This window comes from Abramis brama (genome assembly GCF_963993115.1).
Source record: "Abramis brama genome assembly, chromosome: 16".
Lineage (NCBI taxonomy): Eukaryota > Metazoa > Chordata > Actinopteri > Cypriniformes > Leuciscidae > Abramis > Abramis brama.
The window spans coordinates 18,723,303-18,748,826 of NC_139978.1; the positions used below are offsets into that span (position 1 = coordinate 18,723,303).

A 25,524-nucleotide genomic window follows, 5' to 3' on the forward strand; every position below is an offset into this window, starting at 1 on the left:
TCATCACTGGAATTTTTCATATGTATAAAACTTTTTACGTCTATTAAATGAGCGAAGAATAGATTTAGATAAATCACTTTAGCAATGACAAACATCCATCTATTGGGTGATTTACTGACTGATACAATCAATATGACAACACATACAATTGTACAATACTATTCAAAGGTCTTTTATGCTCACCAAGACTACAAAAATACAGTAAAATTGAATATTATTTAAGATAATTGTTTTCTATTGTAATATATTTTAATATATCATTTATTTTTAGCATCATTACTCCAGTCTTCAGTGTCACATGATCCTTCAGAAATAATTCTGATATGCTGATTTGGTGATCAAGAAACATTTCTGATTATTATCAATGTATCAAGCAGTTGTGCTACTTAATATTTAATTTTTAAATATTATTTACAAATATTTTGAAACACAAATGTCTTTACTGCCACTTTGATCAATATAATATATAATAACAACTTCTTTCAAAACCCCCAAACTTTCAAACTGTAGAAATCGTTCAGTCAAATAATGTTGACTAGGCATTTAACTTCATTTGCTGTTTTTGATCCCTGATATGCAGACTTGGGAAAGTCTGGAAAATGATCAGCCAGTGAGGCCCGTCTTAAGCAGGAGGGGAATTTGCAAAGTCACCTGGGCTACAAACCGCCGCAAGGCACCTCTGAGCTCCGGGGCCACCCCGCTCGGGTCCCCAGCTCTGATCCCCGACGCCGACCCCGCTCAAAATCATCCCCATTAGCTTACTGCTGAGGAATTCTCGGTCAAGTGAATGCCACGGTGGCTAACAAAGCCCTGTTTCAAGGAAGATTACAACTTCAACAGGAAACCCTTTGATGAGTGAGACTGTTTGAAAATGTTATTAATATCACCATCACCCCTTAGGGTCAACAAAAACCATTTCTAATCACCCCGTACCTGTGGCTATGTATTCTTTTGTGTTATTGTGTGTATGTGTGTGTGTGTGTGTGTGTGTGTGTGTGTGAGAGAGAGAGAGAGAGAGAGAGAGAGAGAGAGAGAGAGAGAGAGAGAGAGAGAGCATGAGAGAGAAAAATGGGAGAATTATCTTACTGTCAGAGAATAGAGGGGAGACTTGTTTAACATGGACCGCGCTCAACAGCACGTGCGATGACAAAGCGATTTTGCTCCTTACAACGGTCACCCACCTGCACTCAGATTAGGTCAGATATTCGTTTCTGAGGCCAAGCTGTCCCTCAAATTAGATGATGAAAAAAGCTCATTGTGGATAACATTCTTTTTCGGCTGAAGTGGAAAAAAGTGGAAAAATAAAGAAGAAAACATGTAATACCTCATTATGCTGCTGTGGGAGGATCAATTGTGCTGTTTTAGAGACTTTAATTCCTGAATCTTTTTGTTTACATTAATTACATTCTATTTCATACAAAATTACCACCAGTATTTTAGACTTTCGGGGGCCAAAATGATTTATGTCTGCCTGTATATTTAGTGCAAAAACAACAATATTTGAGGAAATAGAAAAATAAGGCATGATCATGTGACTGAAATGGCATATGCAAATATTTTAACAGGTATATAATTTTAACTGTGCATTTTAACATGTCGCATATTTCAAGACAAGTAATTCAGTCCAATGTTCAATTTGTAAACTTGATATGATTGTAGAATGTGCTCAGAGGCATCCTGTATTTGTAGCTTAAATATTTACTTCCAGTAAATAAACACATTATAAATGAACACATATGTGGAATTTCTTACAGACCACTTTGCATACATTGGTTCAGTTCAAAATATATCCTTAGAAATGTTAATTGTGAATTACTGTAAAAGAGTTGTGCAATTATTCACTCTTAAACTCAAAGTTAAAAACAAAGGTTCTTCGATGGTTCTTTCTTGAAGTAACGTTAGGCCTACAATTCTCACATTATATGTTCTTCATATAGTGTATTGGTTAGGTGAGTTATTTAAAGCACCAGTACATAGAGAACTAGAGAATAATAATAAAAACGTTTGTTGAGGAACTTACCAAGTTTCTAATATTGCATTTCGTCGACTGTCATAAAATTGTTACAGTGCTGCAATCAGCATATACAAACATATAATATATATATATAGGCTATATATATATATATATATATATATATATATATATATATATATATATATATATATATATATATATATATATATAGGCTATATATATATATATATATATATATATATATATATATATATATATATTACGTTGTTTCTGTCATTGTTCTATATCATATTATAGATACTATTATATATGCTAATTTATGGCTATAGAGTAGCCTTTGTGATCACGGTTGTTGTTTACCGAGTAATGTGAACGAACGTCTTCTCTTTTAGGCTACTTGTTAATTTAGGCTATGGCGCCCTCTGCTGTTAGATTTGTATTAAAGCAGCTTGAAACTGGCCAGCTGAAGGAGGGAGATGGGTTATTTTGACTTCATTCTGAGTTTGATGATTACACGTTATTTCGTTTAATTAAGAGTTTAGAATTTTGAGAATGCAAATATTAGGTTAACCAGGTCAGTTATTCGTTGTGTTTCATCATACATTTATCATTTAATTAATATATTTAATTGTGTAAGATTTTAGCTATACTCTCCACCAAAATGATATGCAACAAAAATGATAATACAACGATAACGACAATACAATAAACACATGTAACTGTAGTAGGCTATACGTGATCTGTGGCCGTTTGCATAAACGGCTAAAACTAGTCTTACAAGTTAGTCTTCAATTGTTTTTCTTTAAGATGCTCATAACTTTTTAAGCCAGTTATATAAAAAACACAGATTGGTCTAATTTGAATATGTATATAATAAGACTGATTGCCCCCTGGCTAACTGCTAGTTGACTAGTTATTAAGACACAGTGTTATGAAACTGGCTCTGATTAACCTAATATTTGTGTTTTCAAAATGTTAACTCATGTTAAAATATCCTGAAATAATTAATTTATTATAATTAATAATTAAGTTATTTACTTTTTAATCCATAATGTATATTGTTGTATTTTATTTGATTATTTATAATGATAATAATGCAAATATGATGATGATGATGATAATAATAATAATAATTAATATTATTATTTTATATTATTATATTTATAAAATTATAAACGAAACATAAATGTATAACTATAATCAATACTACTACTACTACTACAACTAAAAGCCCTAATAATAATAATAATAATAATAAATATGATAACAATAATAATAATTAGTATTATTATTGTTTATAATATTATTATTATCTTATAATATTATAATAATATTTTAAAATAATAATATTATAAAACCCTTTTACTAGACCTAATAATAATAATAATAATAATTTTGTATTATTATAAAATATAAAATAATTATGTTACTAGCCCATATAATGATAATAATGACAATAAAAAATATTATTATTATTATTATTATTATTATAGCCTTTATGGTCCTTTAACGATTTATACTGGCCTCCCAATCTGGGTATTCACGGAAATGAAGACTGGATACCCTTCACTGAAATTATTGCAACAAAGCTAACATCCTTAAACATACACTCCCCGACCCTTGTACCGAAAAGTCAGAGGAAAGGGGGCGAGTCCTACCGCTGATCTCTATAGCATCCACAGGAAGATTTCCTTGACAGCACGTCAAGAAACTCGAGAGACAGAGCGCGTCCCCTGGAGACCGCACGCGTCCACTTCCGGTTTGGCAGAGAGCTGGAAAAATAGCAACGGCAGAGGAGCACAGCTGGGGAAGGAGCTAAAGCGAGTCGCTGTGCAGAGGAATGGGCGACGTTTGATTGGAGAAGGTGAGACGCGACTTTATTAACGGCGCATATTATATCTGCTCAGACGTCACCGTTGGTCTATTTGGCGCAGTTCTATCGGACGCATCTAAATACATGCCGCTAACCGGCTAACTTGTTAGCATTCCGTGACAGCTTTGGTACGAGCTAGCCTGGCAGCAACTCGGCTGTCGCAAATGTAATGTGGGAGAGTTCGCATGCAGCGCCGAGCAAATTAAACGGTCATGGGCCGTTTTACACCGTTCGATAGCTGTTCAACGAAGCGTACGTGTTTGTTTTCCCTTCAGATGCAGTCAGTATTAACTGCCAACCTCCACATTCCGCATTCCCCTCAATCACAAGCAAGAGGGCCACTTTCACACCCTGAATTTGTTTTAGACAAGTAAAACTTTTGATCACAGCCGTAGAAGTGACGCAAAAGTAACTTACGTTAACTAATTTCATTAAGGTACTAAAAATATCTAAAAAGTGTAAGACATTGGCTGTCACAGTAACTAGAGCTGCCTACCTAGACCGTTTTATAGATGCGTTTGAACGTGCCTGTTATGCTTAAACATTCTGCTCACTTGGTTTAAAAAAAAAAAAAAAACAGTCGGGGACTGATTCAATTCAATTGAGCCGTTACGGATTTATTTAACAAGGTGGTAATGATTTATTTGAAGTTAAAGTGAAATTACATTTAATTGGCTTAGTAAACCATGATTAATGTATTAAATTCGTAACAGTATTGGATGCAGTTTACTGTCTCTAATGGTTAAGTTTGGTTTTGAGTTAGTTTCGTTTTTGTTAAATGGTTAGTTAACTCAAAATGATAAGGAAAATGAACGTGGATGGTGTCCCTAAATTATATTCTGCCTGTCATTTTGGGTGAATTGACCCTTTAAATTCCACATGGCATAATGTATGCAACTATCTACAAACAGTACTGTGTCTATAAGATGACTTTAAAATATTTTACAATTTTTTTTTTTAATGTGTGTGTTTCAGGTGAATGTCAAAAACAGTTTCACTTTCATTGGTTGTTCATGTGGCATAAAAATTCCTTGTCGTGAATGTGTTTGAAATCTTTTTCTGAAGTGAGTTGTTCTGTTTGTACTGTCCATCATTTTGGACTTTTATCATAAGACTTGGAATAAAGCCATACACCACACAATATAACGGGTTTAAAGGGCAGGACAAATAGGGTTGTTCAACTCAGCATGGTAGTTCAGCAATGATATGTGAGTTAGGCTATTTGATTGCTTACTTTGCTGTTATCAAGAATAAAATAACATGTATCTTTTATTTACCTTTCAGCATTTACGTTTTTTTTTTGCGCTAGCTTTTGCAATACTGGTTATTGTTGGTTTCTGTGTGATAAATTGCTTTAGTTTTTTCTCATTTGCAAGTCATTTTGGATAAAAGCAGCTGCTTGGAAAATGCAGGCTAATAGGTAAAATGGACAGTCTGACAAACAAATTGCAAGAATAATATAGTGCAACAGTTGGGTTCCGGAAGTAACAATCCCATTCATTTTCTCCCTAGGGGAATTGATTTTTAACCATTTTTAACAGTTCACACAGATTGAGTTATTGCTGTTAAAAACCTGAGACGCAGGTCAGTGGAACGGAACCGTTCTGAACATTCCGTACCTTTTTGATAAAGGTATACGTTCAGTGATGTTGAAATTAGCCTCTGGCATGTGTTCAAGGTGATTGTGTACCTGAAGAATGTATTTATTTGAGCAATAGTCTGAAATTGAAAGTACAATTTTTGCATTTGCTCATCAGGAAGTGTCTTCATTTTGGTTTTCCCCATGTCCTTGTCATCTTAAAAGCCATGTTACGGCATTCAGGAGTCATTAATGTCCCTCCTAACCACTCAGAATGTTTTCTCAACCAGGCTTGTCTGAACAGACGGAGCCAAACCAATTAAGCTGTGTGCATGAGTAGGCATTATTGTTTTGCACTCGATAAACCTTTCATTTTTGTGGCTGTGTCTGCTTCTCTTCAGTATTAGCTGTTAAGGGGTTTTGGTTAGTAAATTCTCCTGTTATGGCAGATTTATAGCACAAAAAAGGAGAAGGATTTTTTCTTGTAGGCTACCTTACACAAGACATCACATCCACTGCTCAGGATCTAATGCTCAGGTTTCTGAATCTTATGACATTGGCTGTGAGTATAATACTTGAATGTTTTGGGAACATTGATGAGCAGTTTGTACCTGAAGCTTGTGGTTCAGTGGGCTTTGGCTGTGTATTCCTTGTCTCTTGGCCAGCTTCAATGGGGATTGACTTGGGAAAGAAGAAAGGATGCCTTTGACCTGCGCACCCGAAGCAAAACAGAATGACTTGGTGGTATTTTTATCCACTCTGATTATGCCTGTTGGATATGCAAAGCCTGGCTGATTTCCCTTGCCAGTTCCTTTATAGCGATTCTTAATTATCCTTTCGATTTTGTGCAGCAGATTCCCTTTGATGTAGCTTTTCTTTTCTTGCCAATAAAATGGCCGGAGTCGTGGATGGCGATGGTAGAAGGCACAGAATGGGCCTGGAGTATGTTCTTAATGCACATTGGCCTTTTTATGATCTTTCTCCTGTCACGATCAGGAGCAATATGTTAGCGTTTTAACTGAAGATTCCTTTGGTGTAGCCTCATGCCTGGGACCAGGGATGATACCCAGAGCTTCTGACCCATTTTTTTTATTAGCTACCGCTGTGTTGTTGAGCTCTATATTATCTTGATATATGCTAGCAGCTTAACATTACAGCAATTCTTTGACAGCGGCGGTTATAGAAATATGTGACTAGTTTTACAAACTGCAATCACTAGTCACATATTTCTATAACCGCCACTGTCAAAACATTGCTGTAATGTTATGCTAACTAGCATATATCAAGATAATATAGAGCTCAACAACACAGCGGTAGCTAAAGCTTGAATGTTCCTCTTGCGCTTGAATGTTTAAATCGACAAAACTAACACTTTCGTGATGACGGACCCGATCAGGGCGGTGACAATTCCGTTAACTCTCCTGAGAAACTTTCATCGGGCAGGCCTTATTGTCAAGCCCTGTTGTTCAATCAAAGTGTTGTTGAGATAAGTCATATTGCTCAGCATTCTAGTGGTAGTTCTTGAAAACAGTTCCCCACAATGTTTGCAAGCACTTCTGGCAGCTTTTCCGCCCTCTCACGGCCTATCGGTTTCCTCCTGCCAGACTGTGCATGTTAAGCATTTTTGGCAGTACTGGACTAGGTTTTATTTTGCAGAATAGGCTGAAAGCTGCTTATCTTGAAGCAGGCCTTCTGCAGCGTTCATTTGCCAATGCTGATATGGCAGTTTCCACTCTTAACGGCTTGCTCAGTGAACCGGTAAAATAAGTTTTCCCAGTTAGCCATGAGTTTTTATTTTTACTGTTGTTTAGGGATTCTGGGTAGTGTGTGTGTGTGTGTGTGTCAATTTTTCTTCTGTTTACTGATATTTGGGAATTAAATGGGGCCATAGTACAGATTTTACTGTAATGTGTTTAAAAAAAGGCTAATTTAGATGAACCTAAGAAAGATGAATTTGGCTGAGATGGTGTTTACCTAATTTCAATGTCTGATTTGATCTGCTTAGTAATACAAATGCGTGTAAAATTGCCGTTTTAGAATATTTAAATTGCTGATCCACTAGTTAAGAGATACAATAAGTAACCTATCGGTTAGATATGAAGATGTGTCATGGAGTGAACCAAGGCAACTCGATCCCTTCAACTGGAACAGCTCTTTGATGGCCAAAAAAAAATTAGCTTTGATATGCATATTGCCAAATCTTTTACATGACGTTGCCGTCTTATCTTATTTTGATGACCTTTTAACAATCAATCTTCTCAGCAATCCGCCATTTTAATATGCCCCTACTTGCAACCTAGAGTAGCCTATACTATGAGGAAGTGGTTTCATAATTTGATTGTTGTCAATGCTCAAGAGCTGTGTTAAAATCTCCCCTCAAGGACTCAAGCCTGAGTGTGAAACCTGCGATTGCATCTCCCTGGAGTGCTGCCAAGACCCCTTGGGTCCACCAGATCAACTGAGTATACATTCTTGATTTTCAAGTTCAGCTTGGTTTTCATAGAAGTGGGCAAGTGGCACAGCTCCTTTTTGACATGGCTTCCCTCTGTGAAAGTGTGAATGTAAAGGAAATAGAATGTAACGTCTACTAGATATGTTAAACATGATTTTCCACATTTTTTTTCACATCCATTTTCTTTCACAATCTGTTTTTATGTGTGCATGTTTAAAAACCGTCAGCATTCAGCAAATACGCATTTATCATTTAAAATATTGTTTTTGGAATATCTAATAAACATTTAATTTCACAAACCTTGCAGACTTAGTTGAATCCAGCTGTCAGATATTCTGAAGTGCGCATTTGTAGCCTGCATGAATGTGTTACTCTGTGAGTGACGGTCGGTCCATGTGATTAAATGCGGACAGGAGAGTTCAGGTTCGTTGAGACACACGATCAACAAACTTAGTTTAAACCCTTGATTTCAAAATATGCTGCGCTATATTCATTTGCCCACTATGTCATATTTATGCCATTTTCACTGTGTGCTGCACGTAAAATTAGTGTTACCATGTCTTTATTTGAAAAAATATGATTCCCAGTATGCACAAACTTACCAGATTACTGAGTGCCCTGTTGGCTACTTTGTTTATTTCCTTTCCATCTAAAGTAAGTCATTTTTTTAATTCATTTTATATATTAGACGAACTATATAGATATTTGACATTGTTTCTCTTACTTTCTGGTGTTTCTTTGAGTCCTCCTCCCCTCTTTCTTTCTCTCTTGACCATGGCAGAATGACAACATATGGGTGGTGAGACGGGTTTCTTGGCAAGCCCTGCCAATCGGAGAAAGTGTTTACTCTCCCAAAATTGCTGACTGAGACTCGCGTTGAATCTAGACTAGAGAGTGAGAAGATGAGACTTTAGGTGGTTGGAGGCGTAGGAGGGCCTGGGAGAATGTAAAGAGGAAGATAAGAACAACAACTTTTCATTTACAGAATTCTTGCAAATTCTGCTTTTTCCCATTTCTTTTTAAATGCAGCTTTTATAATGTGGTGTTCTGTTCAACATATTACTTGCAAGCTAAGTGGCTGCAGTTTTTACTTTTATGCTCTTATTGATGGATCACTCTTTCTCCCACATCGTTCTTGGCCATGTATCAACTTGATCTAATGAATTCTCTGCACACACCCATGAAGATCTTATTGGTTCCCAGGTATTTTCCCTCTGCTTTTTAGACGTTGCTCTTGATGACGCCTTTGCTTAAGAGCACTATATGAACTACTCTAATACTTGATGGATTTAAGTGCGTTTGAAGACCAGTCATGGCCATAGGCTGTCTTTGTCATTTAAATAGGTAGAGATGTCTGTTGAGTCTTTAAAGTGCTTGAGCTTCAATCTATGCAGCACACAAGGGATTCATGTTTTGGATTAAAGTATACACTAGATGCTTCACTAAAACTGTTGCTCTCTGGAGCCTCACTGCAACTGGCCATATATTCCCTAGTCTTTTTTCTGATTTATGAAGCTAATTAGTCAGATGTTGTGTCTTATTACGCATTTACTAGGGATGCACAATCTATTGGCCACCATATCGGTATTGGCCAAAATATTTAAATTTCAACGAAATATTAAGGCTGATACAGTAGATAATGTATTATGTCCTTCAGTTGAACTTCAGATGTGCACTGTTTGCCATGATGGTTTTGAATTGCGTAAAATATGATTGGAATTACTTTGAAAAGGAAATGCAGTTAAGTGCAATGCAAGTCTGTCTTTGCTATAGGCTACACTGTAAAAGAATGCTGTGAATTCTTGGTTCGCCCTGTTACAGGATGAGTGCATCCACACCTTCATGACACGCACAGTCATGGGTGCTGGTGCATTTGCAACCTAGTGTGCAATTGTAAGTTGTAATATCATGTTTATTTTGTGTTTATATATGATTTATCACATATAGAATGTTTTTGGTTAAGTTAATTAACGCGGTAGTAATGCACTCCTGTTTACCAGTGATCATCTTAAGCTTTAGCACGCGCAGCTCAAACGGCAATTAATGTTGCATTAACTATGACTTGGACTGTCATATACATAATGAGAACACTAGTAATAAAACGTTGTTAGGCTAGTTCTTTGGGTTTAGGCTAGTGTTTCAGCGTGTTACGGGAGGAGCGCATCCACCACATAATTAGTTAATTTTGTGCAGATGTAAGTTGTAATGTTATGTTTATGTTGCATAAATATCTATGATGAATCTAATATAGGTTCTGTTGAGTTAATTAACCCGCTAACAAAGCGCTTCAGTTTCCCGGTGTTCATTCAGCTCTTTAGCTTCAGCGCATGCTGCTCAAACAGCAATGCTGTTATTTGAAACCGTATTATTAGTTTAAGATGTTTCTTTTTCAAAAACAAAAACAAATTATGCATTTAATAACTAGCACTTTTTTTGCTCGTATTATTTTCATAAACAATATGGTTTAATAAAATAATTTCATCATTGTCTTTATGTAGACTAGGGGTGTAACAATATATTGTGTCACAATATATCGCAATACAAAAATGCAACAATATGTATTGTGGATAGCGACAATATATATTGTGTATAGTTCACCCAAAATAAAAATTACTGTGTGAGGGGAAAAAAAATTCTAGTTTTCAGGGTTTTAGTTTTAGTCAGTATTATATTAACTACTAGTAACTACTATAGCCTATGTAATGTTGAATATAATGTATAATAATGCAATGGGGGAATATTTGTGGGTCCTGATAATGCCAAATGTCTTACTTTACCAGTAAAAAGTGGCCTACATTATTTTAAATATATCTAGCCAGTGACAGAGTGCAAGAATATTCGTCTAAAATAATTCTGTATTTTCAGCTTCAGAATCATGAATATTTTTATTCTGGTGTCACCATTGTCCTGTGCATTGGGTTTCCAGCACCAAGTCCAACCCTATTCATTTACATCCACAATGTAATATCATATTTAGCATTTTAATCAATAGTACATTTTTGTTAACCTTTTATCATATGTCTTGGAGAAAGCCGATTATATCAGTAATCGGCTTTCAAATATAAAGCATTATTGGTATCGGCCAAAATCATATTGGTGCATCCCTAGCATTTACCCCATTGACATCCACAAACTAATGCCAAAATGTACACTAACATTCAATAGTTTGGGGTCACATATGATTTATTTATTTATTAAATTGATGTTTACTGATGTAAATAAATTTGTCGAAAGATTTCAATTTCAAATAAATTGTTAAAATCATTAAAGAATCCTGAAAAAGATGTATTACGGTTTCCACAAAAATATTAAACAGCACAACTATTTTAAACACTGATAATACTCACCCTCATGTTGTTCCAAACCCGTAAGACCTTCTTTTATCTTCGGGTGAGTGTTTAATGACAGAAATTTAATTTTTGGGTGAACTAACCCTTTAAGTACTAGTATGACCAACTAGCAGTTAGTCAAAGGGGTAATCAGTCTTACTTTTTGGTATCAAATTAGACCAATCTACATTTTTACGAAAAGGTAAATGTTTCAAAATGTAAGACTAATGCACTAGTTAAACGAATGTTGTCTATGAGTAAATGGAACTGTTTTTCTCATGTGGGGTCTTACTTTTTGGTATCAAATTAGACCAATCTACATTTTTACGAAAAGGTAAATGTTTCAAAATGTAAGACTAATGCACTAGTTAAACGAATGTTGTCTATGAGTAAATGGAACTGTTTTTCTCATGTGGATGTTGCATGTGCATTGTACAACAGCATGGTTACTCTCATGTGCAAAAAGACTGGTGAATTGTGGTTAGACACTAGACAGGTTGGTGCCAATGTATCAACGGCATATTTTGTTTGTTTATTGGGTTAATGTGTAGATTTGTACTGTACTCTACTGTTCTGAAATGGAAGCGCTGATTATTACTAGAGCTTTATATAATTGGACCACACAAGGGTTGAGTAACTACCTCAAAACACAATACACATTGCAATACATAAGTCACAATTAAACACACCACAATATCATAATTGGATCGCAATTAAAACTGTACCAAACATGTGAAAGAGAATGATCATGGGGTGTCAGTTTCAATCTCTTGGTTCATTCCAGAAATAGCCTATAGGTTCAAGAGGGTTATGCTTTTCAATGTGCTTCTTCGTTAATTTAACCATAGGAAATTTAGAAATTAACACAGAAATATAACTCAATGATACAAAGATCTGTACACTGGGGAAAAAAAAATTGTGTCTGTTGATAAATGGCTGTACAGCAAAGCCCACATGTCTTCATGCACAAATGTCAACGCATATTTCCGCAGAATCAGGATGCCTTATATACATAAAATTCTACATTTTTTTATAAGTATTTTGGCAAATTGGATTAGGCTATATATTCAAATACCAACAAGATTGCTGTACTGTCAGCTAGGCTATAACAAATTTTACCTGCAGATTTCAACAACTGTGAAAAAGTATGCAAATTCCATCTGTGCTTAACATATAATATACCATTCATTTAGCTTAATCTTTTTAATATCTATAAATGTGTTTCCTCACACATTGTTTTCTTTCATTCAGGTTCTCTACAAACCAGGAGAGACGTCAGTGAGTCATGGAGGACTGTGGTAGCCTCATAGAGTTTGATGTACCTGAGTTCAGCAACACCGTCCTGAACCAGCTCAATGAGCTCCGTCTCCAGGGCAAGCTGTGCGACATCATTGTGCACATTCAGGGCCAGCCGTTCCGAGCCCACAAGGCTGTTTTGGCTGCCAGTTCACCATACTTCCGTGATCATTCAGCACTTGGCACAATGAGTGGCCTCTCCATCTCCGTAATCAAGAGCCCTGAGGTGTTTGAGCAGCTGTTGGCCTTCTGCTACACTGGCCGCATGGCATTGCGCCTACGTGATGTCATCAGTTTCCTCACGGCTGCCAGCTTCCTCCAAATGCAGGCTGTGATTGACAAATGCACACAAATTCTTGAGGGTATTCACTCCAAGATAAGCATCCCAGTGCCTGATGGGACAGATCCAGATGACGATTGCACCTCCTCAAGGTCTGGACCCAATGGTGTGAAAGATGGTGGTATCTTTTTAAACCCCACTCAGATTTCGCCACCCTATTATCCTCGCCAGAATCATTGCGCGGAAGGGCGGAACTCAGGTAAGGGGATGGCGGAGGAGGGTCAGTCAGACCGAGGGAGCAGCGACGGCATATCTGAGCAGGAGGTGTCCATGGAGGTTGAGTCGGAACAGATAGAACTCATCGGGAAGGATGGGCACGTGACAGATGTCCATATAAAGCTGGAGAAAACCGACCGGCCCAGCTACTCCGATAGCTCGTCGGCAGGTGACGATGGCTACCACACAGAGCTAGTGGATGGTGAGCAGGTGTTGGCTGTCAGCGTGGGATCGTACGGGCCTGTGCTTTCCTCTGCCAGATACACTTACTCGGCACTACCTTCCCCCTGTTTTGTCAGCCTGAGTTCCTCTAGCCCATCTCGTTCCTTGCTCAGCAGCGTCCGGGGTGGTCGTGCCCGACCGAAACGTCCCGTGCCTCTTCCAGCCGATCTACTTACTCAGCTCAAGCCTGGTGCCGACGAAGGAGATCCACCTGCGACGGCAACTACCTTCGAAAACGACGTAAGGGAGCGTAGTTTCCGTGGACAGTGGTACCCCTACAACGAGCGGCTCATCTGCATCTACTGCGGCAAGTCCTTCAATCAAAAGGGCAGCCTGGACCGTCACATGCGTCTGCACATGGGCATCACGCCCTTCGTCTGCAAGTTCTGCGGCAAGAAGTACACCCGCAAAGATCAGCTGGAGTACCACATCCGCGGCCACACGGACAACAAACCCTTCCACTGCCAGATCTGCGGCAAATGTTTTCCCTTCCAAGGCACACTCAACCAGCACTTGCGCAAGAAGCACATGACCTCTGGCACAGAAGTTAATAATCACACTGACTTGCTGGGAGAGGCACCAGATGGCCAGAGAGGGGATCAAGAGGATACCTCAGAGGGCGAAGTAGCCTGCGGAGCAGCGTACCCCGATGATTTGTCGATAAAAACCGCCAGCGAAGAGAGTGGCAAGTGTAGTCCGGAAGAAACCCCTGCGTCCAAACCCCTGCGTGGATATTAAGTAAAACCTTTTCCATTAATTTGGTTGTTTGTCCTACTTATCTAATAAGGAAGCTTAAATGGTTACTCTTTTCATGATTAAGCCCAGCTGTTTCTAAAGAACGACAAGAAATAACCCGCCTTGCGCATTTTCTACTCGTCCATTTTTGTGGAAGTTCTACACAGGACTAAGACGGAGAGAAAGAGTTTTTAAGGAGTTGTTGTTGTTGTTTTTTTTTCAAAGGGAAGGAGTCCTATAATCGGGGAATTAAATAACTGGGGAGGAGGTCTCTGTAATCAAGGCCTCCTAAGAGTTTTATCACATTTTTATATATCTATATATATTTCCATGTTTTTCAACATATTTACAGAGTAATATAGGCATGTTGCAATAATGAATAATGTGAAAGCTCAGATGAGATGCTTGTCATATCACGCTTTTACCTGACCTGTTTTTGCACATGTGGCCTGTAGGTCACTCACTCACAAGGAATGGTTTATCTGCCAGTGCAAGACACATCTGTTCAATACCTCATTACACAACCTCGACATACTCATAATGGACAGTATTTGTAGCTTGTCATCAACTCCAGCCAGGTTTTACCTCATAGCAAAGAACCTGAACGGAGGGGAAGAAGCTTCTCTCAATAAAGTTCTGTTTGTTTTTTCAAAGGGTTGTAATGCGGAGGCAAAAAACCCCTGATCAAAACATCTCCACTTTATACTACTTCAGTGAAATATTCTTTAGTGATTGTATGAATTCTGGATGAATCTTGTTCAGTTTTCTCTAGCAGCCATGTTATGTATGTCTATGGGAAAATTGCTAGTACAAGGTGTACCTGTGGTGTATTTTCAGGATCTAGGATCTACTACATATGATGCTGTTTTCTTCCACCTTTTCATACAATGCCATATTTTTCCTAGAATCACAGTCTGTCGTTATGCACTCTTTCTGTAACATTATATTTCTTTCTTTCTTTCTTTCTTTCTTTCTTTCTTTCTTTCTTTCTTTCTTTCTTTCTTTCTTTCTTTCTTTCTTTCTTTCTTTCTTTCTTTCGCACAAAAAAAACCCCAATTATTTTGCAATTTGATTTTTCCCAGACACGAGGAGGGTGTGCCTTTATTATAAATTAACATTTGTAAATGTGTTTCTGAAAGGGGTTAATTCAAGACATGAAAATTGCCTAAGGGCCATACCGTCATGGGAAGAAGGAAAAAAAAAAAAAAAAAAAACTTCTTGGTGAAATATTTATAGTATTAATGTCCACACTTGATCAGTGGTTAAAATTTCAAACAGCTTTACTTGTTTCGCTGGCTCGAAAGAGCTTTCGTTTTTTTTCAGTAACGTTGTGTGGAACGGACAGCTGTGATAAGAATCTCTTAGGCTTCTCACACTTAATGCTATCTGTTGATTTACAGACCAAAACGTATGGTGTTTCAGTACAAGAAATTAATTCACGATTCACTGCTTTTGTTATGTTAGTATGGAGGTGTATTGTTTATGCTGGGAGGTATAGTGTTGGGTTTCATACTACAATAGCGCAGTAATAAGATAAACCTGCAGTTTCAGTACCACTGTTGTGAGCACTTTTATGTGTTGAACATTGTGAAGAGAGAGCCCTGGACAATATCTCTTCCTATCCATTTTCACTTATGTAACTGGTGCAAAACGTCATACCTCACTTTTTTTTCTTTTTTTTTTTTTACCTGTGATTGAATAAGGCTCCTTGTTGTATCACATGCCAATTTTAGATACATTTTGTTATCACCACACTGTCTTATTAATTCTAAAAGATAAGCAGCTGCAAAACAAGTAAAATAGCATTTCTTCATGAGCAATACGCTAGACTCATATTTTACATTATCACTACAGTCGAGCATCTGCCTCCCTGTCTGCAATATATTTGATTTATAGTTTTGGATGCTCAGACAGATTAAAACATGCCTCGTTCTCTCAACATTCAAGTGCTTTCAAGTTTGCTTGACATACCATTTAGATATTTACCTTACCACACCCTCCATAAGTTCACTTTAATAACCACCAAGGATACTTTGGATAAGCAACGTACCCTTTTGTTTAGAGACTGCGGTATTATCCTACCAAGACAACTCCTTGATTCTTTCAAATGTCACCAGTGTCACGCCTTGGGCAAAACGTCTTTCTGAAAGTATAAGTTAAACTACTCTGTGACTTACATTAATGGTGCTCTTCTGTGTGGTTTTTTTTTTTTTTTTAGTTTAGTGTTGCAGTCACTTTCTTTAGTTTTTTTTTTTTTTACTTTCTCAGTTTAAGTATTTTCAGCACTGCAATATTTTTTTTTCTCTTAAAATCAATGTATTTTATTTTACTCAATATTTTAGAATACTAAATTATTTATAATGTGCCATTAAAATCTCTTCATGTGCTTGTGAAACTGGCAGATGAGTGAGAATGAACCTTATACCTTATGTTTTTTTTTGTTTTTTTTTCCGGCTCTGAGCTTTGAATCAATGGCAGTTTTGAACAATGAGCCAAATGTGATTACTCTATTACAGTTATCAAGAGCCAAAACGCTCAATGCCATACTACTGACAGAGCATGTTTGGTGTCATTCTGTGACATGTTTGTCATTTTGAAGCATTGTAAGCCTGACTGCTTTGTTCGCTGAATATGTTTAGATTTGCTCTGTTCCTTTATCATAATGTACCTGTTCATGACTTGGGCCACTAACCAAAGAGCAAACCAAAAAACGTAAAGGGTTTGTGTAGTGCGCAGCGGACGTGAAAGACCAAAACCAAGCCCTGGAACAAACGAATCTGTTTTAGGGGTGTCAGTAGATCTTTTTCGTCTCATTTTCCAGCATCATACTGTCATTTATTACACAGACTGGCGTTAAGCTGAAAAGTTTAGTTGAGCTAATGTTTTACAATGAGTGAAGCTGTAAGCATTAGCTTTAGCTTTTGAAGAACAGACTTTGGGTGTTGTTTAAAGAGGTGATGGTACAAACAGATGTTTTGTTGAGGACGTTGATTGAACTGGTGCCTTGCTATGAAACATAGGCTACACTACCATTTGGGGTCAGTATGATTTTTTTTATTATTATTATTATTTTGAAAGAAATTTTTATTCAGCAAGGATGCATTAAATTGTTCAAAAGTGACACACTGAAGACATTTTATAATGTTACAAAAGCTTTTGGTTTCATATTAGAAATGCCATTCTCTTACACTTTATCAAAGTCCTGAAAAATGTCACCATTTCCATAATTTAAGCAGCACAACTGTTTTCGACATTGATAATAATAAGAAATGTTTCTTGATCACCAAATCAACATATTGTAATGGTTTCTAAAGGATCCTGTGACACTGAACATTCAGCTTTGCATCACAGGAAAAAATGTCATTTTACAGTATACAAAAAATAAACATTTAAGTTTTAATAACAATATTCCTGTTTTTACTGTATTTTCGATCAAATAAATGCAGCCATGGTGAACAGAAGAGATTTCTTTCAACATTTCACATTTATAAAAATCTTACCGACCTCAAACTTTTGAATAGTAGTGTACGTGAATCACTTACTAAGCAGATCATTGTATTTTTTTGTTGCCACTCAAGATTATGGGAATGAGATGAGGGGTTTGTTTGTTATTTTTGGATGCATCAATGTTTCAGCCTGGTCTTTTGTATACATATTGAACTAATGGTTATACACAAAAGCAATATGCCTGCTAGATCATAATCAAAACATGCAGTAAGGGTTCTTTTTTCATGTCTTTTTTTTTGTTTCTATGGGGAAACATCCCATTTGGAGGGGACTGATATGCATTGAAGCAACAGAGATTTTCGCATCAGAGTCATTATGCAGTTTTGATTGAAAGTGAATATGCTGAAATAAAATGGGACAATCAAACAGCTTCACATTATGGAAGCTGCCTCTTAAAATAAGTTTTAAAAAATCATGTTTTCGTTTGTTGGTTTTTGCTTGGCTATAATCTCATCAGAATAATGATGCTTTCAGGTTAGCAGATCGCTGTATTATGTATATTGTTTGGTCTAGAGAGGGGAAATATGCATGCCGGCCCATTTATTGTTCAAGTAGAATTGCATGGTGACCTCTGCGTTGTAAAACGAAACTACAGATGACCTTTTTTTTGGTCTTAAGACTTGAAAGTGATTTTCATTTATAGCTATATCTCTTGTGATATTTCACCTGGCATGCACTTAATGACCCTTTTTTAAATAATAATCAATAAATGTATTCCATATGGGAATAATTGACCATGTAATACTCCCAACTTATGGGACGCATAAGGCCTCAAATATTTTATCGCTTGGGATGTGTTTCCCCTTTAATGGTGCTTTACGACTGGTCAGGTTTCTTTTCAGTTTTAATGTGTAAGCAAAAAGATGATGTTAAATCGGTGATATGGGGTTAACATACTCTTGTTAAGGATTTTTAATGAACTATAGTCATACTCCGCCAACTGACCTAGATACTCATGGTCCATTTTCACTCGCTTTGTTCACATAAAACCAGTTCAGTTTGTGCCATGCTCAATCATCAAAAAAAGAAGTGTTTACAGGGAAGGCTGTTGGACTACTTTTTGATTGTGCAGCTCGTCCTTTTTAACTGTTGAAAACTGTTGACTTACTTCAGGTAGTTTATGAACACTGAGCTAAACCTAGAGATATTGAAGAAAAGGAAATCTTGAAGTCTTCCATCGGTTCTACACTTCCAACATGTATCCACTGTGTAATATGCAAAAGCAATAACCTTTGTAAAAGCATTTTTTTTTTCTTCTTTGGTGTCTTTCTGCCTCAGATCGCAGGAGGATCGTGTCTCAAAATGAATGCGTTCAGGATGTCAGGGAGCTGAGGTCATTCATGATGAGGAGATGATTTATTTTTTATTTTTTATATACATTCTTTTATGTGAAAACTTGGACAGGTTGGGCAAATATGCTTCTACAGTGTGGTTTGTTTTTGCGGTTACAACAGTCCACGTTCTATTTGTACTTCATTTACCTGAAAGTGTCAGTGGTGAAAAGTCACATCTTTTTATTTTATTTATTTTTTATCCATGGCAAATATGAAAGGGATCTTTGAGATATGTAACCTGCCGCTATGGTGTGCGCTAAAGATCTACTTTCTTCATGCGTCGAGATTAAACAGCCAATCAGAGGACTTCAGCAAAATCGTTAACTCAAACTCTTGTTCTCTCATGTATTCGGGACATTGCAAAAAGTAAAAAAAGTAGAACTCAGGGTTTACTAGTATTCAGAAAATGCCATTTTGGATGCGCAGTGATCTTTGTGTGCCCAAAACTAAGCTTGCACTTTTACTTCAGGTGGGGAAACAATTCCTCAGTCATTGGTTCCCAAAACAGTCTGCCTCACAGGTGTAGTATGATGCACCTAAATGTTTCCGTTCTTGCTCTTCCTGAATGCATGGGACGGGCGCGGAGTTTCACAGCTGAGGAAAGCAGATCTTTAGCTCTCGTCGTATCAGTAGCACTCTGTCCAACCTTCTGTTATCCACTATATGTACAACCTCACAACCCAACTGTGAACCTCAGAACTCTACTGTTTTATACAACTATGAAGTACATTAAGCTAGCTGACGCCGATGCTGTAACAATTAACTCGCCATTTATGAATTTTATTTTATAGCATGAAATATAAAAGTATATTTATTCAAATTATATATTTTACTCATAATCATTCTGTGCTGCTTTTTATTTTCGTTCTTAAAGCTTGTATATTGCTTTTTTATGATACAAAGAAATGTCAATAGATTAAAAAAATGCATTTGTTTGTACAATAAAGATGCTGATTTGGCAAAATGTCTGGACATCCTTGCTTTGCTCATTCTAGGAAAATATGCATTGCGATTTGTGTGTGTTTGTGCATTAACGCCGATGTCCACTAGATGGAGCACATGCACTGGAAAAGTAATAATATGCTGAAGCTTAATAAACCCACGCATATTCATTTTAGAATAAAACATTCACTTTTCAATAATGCTATAATACTTTTTGTGTTATTCTAATTTAGTTCAAAGTTTAAACTTTTTCAATTTAAATATATTAAAATAATTATATATTGTAAGTGTATTGCAAATTAATAAATTTTAAAATACATATGTAAATTCTATGTCAAAATTTACAGTTTATTGTCCCTGAGGGGACATTTGTCTTGACTCCATGGTGTGTTAAACTGATCTATGAATGATCAGATGGACTACCAGCTGGTGGGGACAACATTGACCTGGTAAACCTTGATCAATCTGGTTAGAGCTGGCAAACCACACTGGACCAGTAACAAACCAGCTGCCATGTTCCAAAATCCAGACTGGCCACATAAGCTGGTTTGATTTTTTTTTATTTTTTTTAATGCAGGGACATAGATTTAATTCAAAGTCCTAAATCACGTTTTTATATACATAACAAATAAATATGTCCCACTTCACATGAAAATAAACATAAATAAAAAGTTTAAGTGAAAACCAGTGCACATAGCCTAACTGTTCAAATGTGTATCATTATAACTCTTTGTGGTATCACAAACACTTAAAGGCTAAATTATAAGACTTTTAAAGTAAACTTTTAAAGATTATAAAGCTTATAGGCGCATAAATAATAGCATATCAAATAGCTCACAATATAAATAATTTAAAAAAAAAAAAAAAAATACCTCTATTTCTTCAAAAAATGAAAAACAAACACTAAATTTCTTCAAGGGAAAAATAAAATAAAAATATGTCCACACATATTTCCAACGCAGAGTGCACAAAACAAAGAGACATTATATTGACCTAATTAATGATTGGTTATTCAATTATAGTGTGACGCTACGCGATTGGTCAAAGCTTCTGTCCATCAAATGTACAGCACTTCCTGATGTCGATGCCCAGCTGTTGGCGAATGACCCGCATCTCCACCATCAGGCTGCATCGTGTCTACACACAGGACTGCCCTCAGCGTTTGACATCATACCTGCTCTAAACACGCTGCTTTGCCAGGACAACGTCCATGTATGGAGTAGAATAACTGAAATAGGCTTAAATAGTCCAGTGGATGAGAGGGCATCCTTTCAAATTGGATTTTTGTGTCCTTAAGGTCGCGCTGCAGTACAGACACATACGCTTTGCGTTGAGCCGCGCGTGCATCTCAACCGCGGACGAGGACAGTGGCGTATTTCCATTGACAGGTGAGTTGTATTGTGCGTGCCGTTGGCATCTGTATCTCTATCTGTATAGAAGATGAAGCCCAAAATGAAAACGGTATCAACAGGGATGGCGTTGCGTCACGGGGGGGTCGTCTGCCTGTCTCCAGCTGGGTACCACACTGTCAATATGATGCATGACGCCATTACATCTAAAACAACGTGCTTCTGCAGGATGCTCGGTATTTTGTTCAGATGTTATGATGCTATTTTGCTGTAAGGATTCTCTTCTATTTGGTGTCTTATGCAAACTGATGGATGGAATAAGAGATTTTGATGTGGTGTCTCATCAATATTTAGAATTATGCTCTGCCAGATAGACCAGCACTGTGATATGATTTAAACAACCAGTATAAATATGAATGGGAATGAGAATCACAACAATACAGTAACTGACATTATGACAGACAGCTTAGCCAATAAAATACTACCTGAAGCTGTTCTCTATGATTCTGATGATATGTAGGCTTTTTATTTTATTTTATGGTATTTTCAGAAAGAACCAACCTACTGTGTTTGTTTACGTGGCTGATGTTTTGTCCTGGAGAGACTGACTTTGGAAAGCACCTGTATTTACAGTAGTTCTACTTTCACATTGGCATTGTGGAAAGTGCTGAGAGTCCAAGGTACATATTGTAATTATAGATCTAGGTTATGTAAGTTTTACAAATATTTAAGATTATTATAGTAATTTATGATGATTGATTAGCCTCAATATAGCAACTTATTATTAGAATATTAAAAAAAGCAACATACAATTTAAGTTATATGTTCAACTAAAATTGATTTGCTGCCTGGGAATTCATTATCTGGCGATGACGGAATGATTTCTGAAGTAATGGTATCGGAAGTAAACGCACACACAGTGTGTTATCTAGTTTGTGTGTGTGGATTATTTTATTATATTAATATTTTAGTTTTTTTTCTGGGAAAATGCAAATGAATTAACAAAATGTGCAAATTTCCCATATATCCACCTTTCTGGCACATACTGCACTTCTGTCTTTTTGCAAAGGCTAATAAAATGTCACTACACACATACACAGTTTGTCCAGAAAGGTTTGGTACATACCTTTGGGTGTAATAAGAATTAACAACTTCATTACATTATATAATTCCTAATGTACAAGTAGTTAATGTACTCTCAAATAGTAAGACATGTCATGAAACTGATTATGTATTATTAAATATTATACTTATCTGTTAAAGGTAAATCTTAATAACTTTAGATGAGTTATGAATGTCAAATTTACTTCTGCGGAGATTGTAGAATTAATTTATTCCATTTGCATTTAAATTCTTTGGCACCTCATGTTTATTTATTGCATTTAGTTCTCTCCACTTTACTTATTGTACTTATCTTACTACCTTACTATCTTTTCATCAAATAGTGGTGTGACTGTGCTATTTGTAAATTTATGTAATTTACCAGAAAGTTCATTTAGCTCTGCTATCTCAAATCAACATTTAGCCTACCCTAGTAGATATTTTTTTCTTATCCTCCACAGTCATTTTCTTTAAATTGCTGTGTATTGCTCGCGTACTGGAGTTGATGGCAAACCTTCAAGATTGTGCTAGTGAAGCCAAATAATCTGCTATACTATATTTTGTTGTTTGTTACGCCTCCGTGAAATCTGCTGTCTACTGCAAGTGCTGATGAGAAAATCTGTTGTTGTTTCAGGAGCAACCCATGTTTTCTGTTTGTTTCAGACCTTAGAGTTTTAGCTTGACTAGTAGAGCACAGCACTAGTATTGACAAGGTCATGGGTTCAATTCCCAGGGTGCACTGATATTGACAAAATTAATACCTTGAATGCACTGTAAGTCACTGCCTGTCACATGAAATAAATATATTGTTGAGATTCATACTCTTTCTAGGCTACTAGAGAAAGAGAGATGTACAATACTGCAGGCTATAGAGTAGGAGATAAGAAACATTGGCAATGTTGAACATGTTGGACATCCAATGTGGCAGATTGTTGCCTGCAGACTGCTCTGCCCTCATGTGTATAATATAAAAAATATGAACAGTGCACACATTACAGCTCTTTCTGTTGCCATAGAAACTATAGATGTCTCAGCTGCAGGTGCTTCAGCTGAATCTGTCTGAATCACACTGTGAGTCTTGTTTCCAATAACAGTTTTATTTATTTTAATAGATTTTTTTTCTAAAATGGTTATTTGAGCTATTTTGAGTAGTTTTATTTTTGTCTTTTAATGACGTAATACAGAATAATGCGCTTGATATTATTATTATATTATTATTTTGTTTGTAATAAATCGTCAGCACAAAATTCATGATTGTGACAGGCCTATTATATATTTGCCTAATATTAATTATTGCAATAATAGTGACTTCTATTTATCATACAATATCAATACTTCTATATAATGTTGATCATTATGGTCATGATTAGATGCCATTAGATATGATTAGATGTATTGTAAACGGTTGCCATATAGGGATCTATCAGCCACCATATCGGTTTCGGCCGATATATGTTATGATGTGTGTGTGTGTGTATATATATATATATATATATATATATATATATATATATATATATATATATATATATACAGTGAGGAAAATAAGTATTTGAACACCCTGCTATTTTGCAAGTTCTCCCACTTAGAAATCATGGAGGGGTCTGAAATTGTCATCGTAGGTGCATGTCCACTGTGAGAGACATAATAAAAATAAAAAAAATCCAGAAATCACAATGTATGATTTTTAACTATTTATTTGTATGATACAGCTGCAAATAAGTATTTGAACACCTGAGAAAATCAATGTTAATATTTGGTACAGTAGCCTTTGTTTGCAATTACAGAGGTCAAACGTTTCCTGTAGTTTTTCACCAGGTTTGCACACACTGCAGGAGGGATTTTGGCCCACTCCTCCACACAGATCTTCTCTAGATCAGTCAGGTTTCTGGGCTGTCGCTGAGAAACACGGAGTTTGAGCTCCCTCCAAAGATTCTCTATTGGGTTTAGGTCTGGAGACTGGCTAGGCCACGCCAGAACCTTGATATGCTTCTTACAGAGCCACTCCTTGGTTATCCTGGCTGTGTGCTTCGGGTCATTGTCATGTTGGAAGACCCAGCCTCGACCCATCTTCAATGCTCTAACTGAGGGAAGGAGGTTGTTCCCCAAAATCTCGCAATACATGGCCCCGGTCATCCTCTCCTTAATACAGTGCAGTCGCCCTGTCCCATGTGCAGAAAAACACCCCCAAAGCATGATGCTACCACCCGCATGCTTCACAGTAGGGATGGTGTTCTTGGGATGGTACTCATCATTCTTCTTCTTCCAAACACGTTTAGTGGAATTATGACCAAAAAGTTCTATTTTGGTCTCATCTGACCACATGACTTTCTCCCATGACTCCTCTGGATCATCCAAATGGTCATTGGCAAACTTAAGACGGGCCTTGACATGTGCTGGTTTAAGCAGGGGAACCTTCCGTGCCATGCATGATTTCAAACCATGACGTCTTAGTGTATTACCAACAGTAACCTTGGAAACGGTGGTCCCAGCTCTTTTCAGGTCATTGACCAGCTCCTCCCGTGTAGTTCTGGGCTGATTTCTCACCTTTCTTAGGATCATTGAGACCCCACGAGGTGAGATCTTGCATGGAGCCCCAGTCCGAGGGAGATTGACAGTCATGTTTAGCTTCTTCCATTTTCTAATGATTGCTCCAACAGTGGACCTTTTTTCACCAAGCTGCTTGGCAATTTCCCCGTAGCCCTTTCCAGCCTTGTAGAGGCGTACAATTTTGTCTCTAGTGTCTTTGGACAGCTCTTTGGTCTTGGCCATGTTAGTAGTTGGATTCTTACTGATTGTATGGGGTGGACAGGTGTCTTTATGCAGCTAACGACCTCAAACAGGTGCATCTAATTTAGGATAATAAATGGAGTGGAGGTGGACATTTTAAAGGCAGACTAACAGGTCTTTGAGGGTCAGAATTCTAGCTGATAGACAGGTGTTCAAATACTTATTTGCAGCTGTATCATACAAATAAATAGTTAAAAAATCATATATTGTGATTTCTGGATTTTTTTTTTTTAGATTATGTCTCTCACAGTGGACATGCACCTACGATGACAATTTCAGACCCCTCCATGATTTCCAAGTGGGAGAACTTGCAAAATAGCAGGGTGTTCAAATACTTATTTTCCTCACTGTATATGTATATACAGTGCAATGCATAAGTTAATACACCCATGCTAAAGTTGACTAAAAAGAGGAATAAAAAATCATATTTTGGAAATTGAACTTAATGCCTTAATTTAAAAAATTAGGAAAAATCCAACCTTTT

The 25,524-nt window shown here is 36.7% G+C and overlaps 2 protein-coding genes across 2 annotated transcripts in view; both read left to right on the plus strand.

The window, feature by feature from the left end:
• Positions 1 to 3,689: 3,689 nt before the first annotated feature.
• On the plus strand, positions 3,690 to 19,822 carry zbtb34 (zinc finger and BTB domain containing 34). The gene is made up of 3 exons (XM_084087306.1): positions 3,690 to 3,839; positions 12,460 to 14,020; positions 18,803 to 19,822. The coding sequence occupies exon 2, from the start codon at positions 12,494 to 12,496 to the stop codon at positions 14,018 to 14,020; it is 1,527 nt and encodes a 508-aa protein (XP_083943432.1). The 5' UTR covers positions 3,690 to 3,839; positions 12,460 to 12,493; the 3' UTR covers positions 18,803 to 19,822.
• An 809-nt stretch (positions 19,823 to 20,631) lies between these two features.
• The window catches only part of ralgps1 (Ral GEF with PH domain and SH3 binding motif 1), a 106,841-nt gene continuing 101,948 nt past the window's right edge, over positions 20,632 to 25,524 (plus strand). Inside the window, exons 1-2 of the mRNA XM_084087305.1 lie at positions 20,632 to 21,012; positions 21,098 to 21,188. The gene's annotated coding sequence lies outside the window, so the exon portion shown is untranslated. The remainder of the gene's footprint in view (positions 21,013 to 21,097; positions 21,189 to 25,524) is intronic.

Coding starts and splice junctions, on each gene's coding strand:
- zbtb34 (XM_084087306.1), top strand. CDS start 12,494: ATGGAGGACTGTGGTAGCCTCATAGAGTTTGATGTACCTGAGTTCAGC.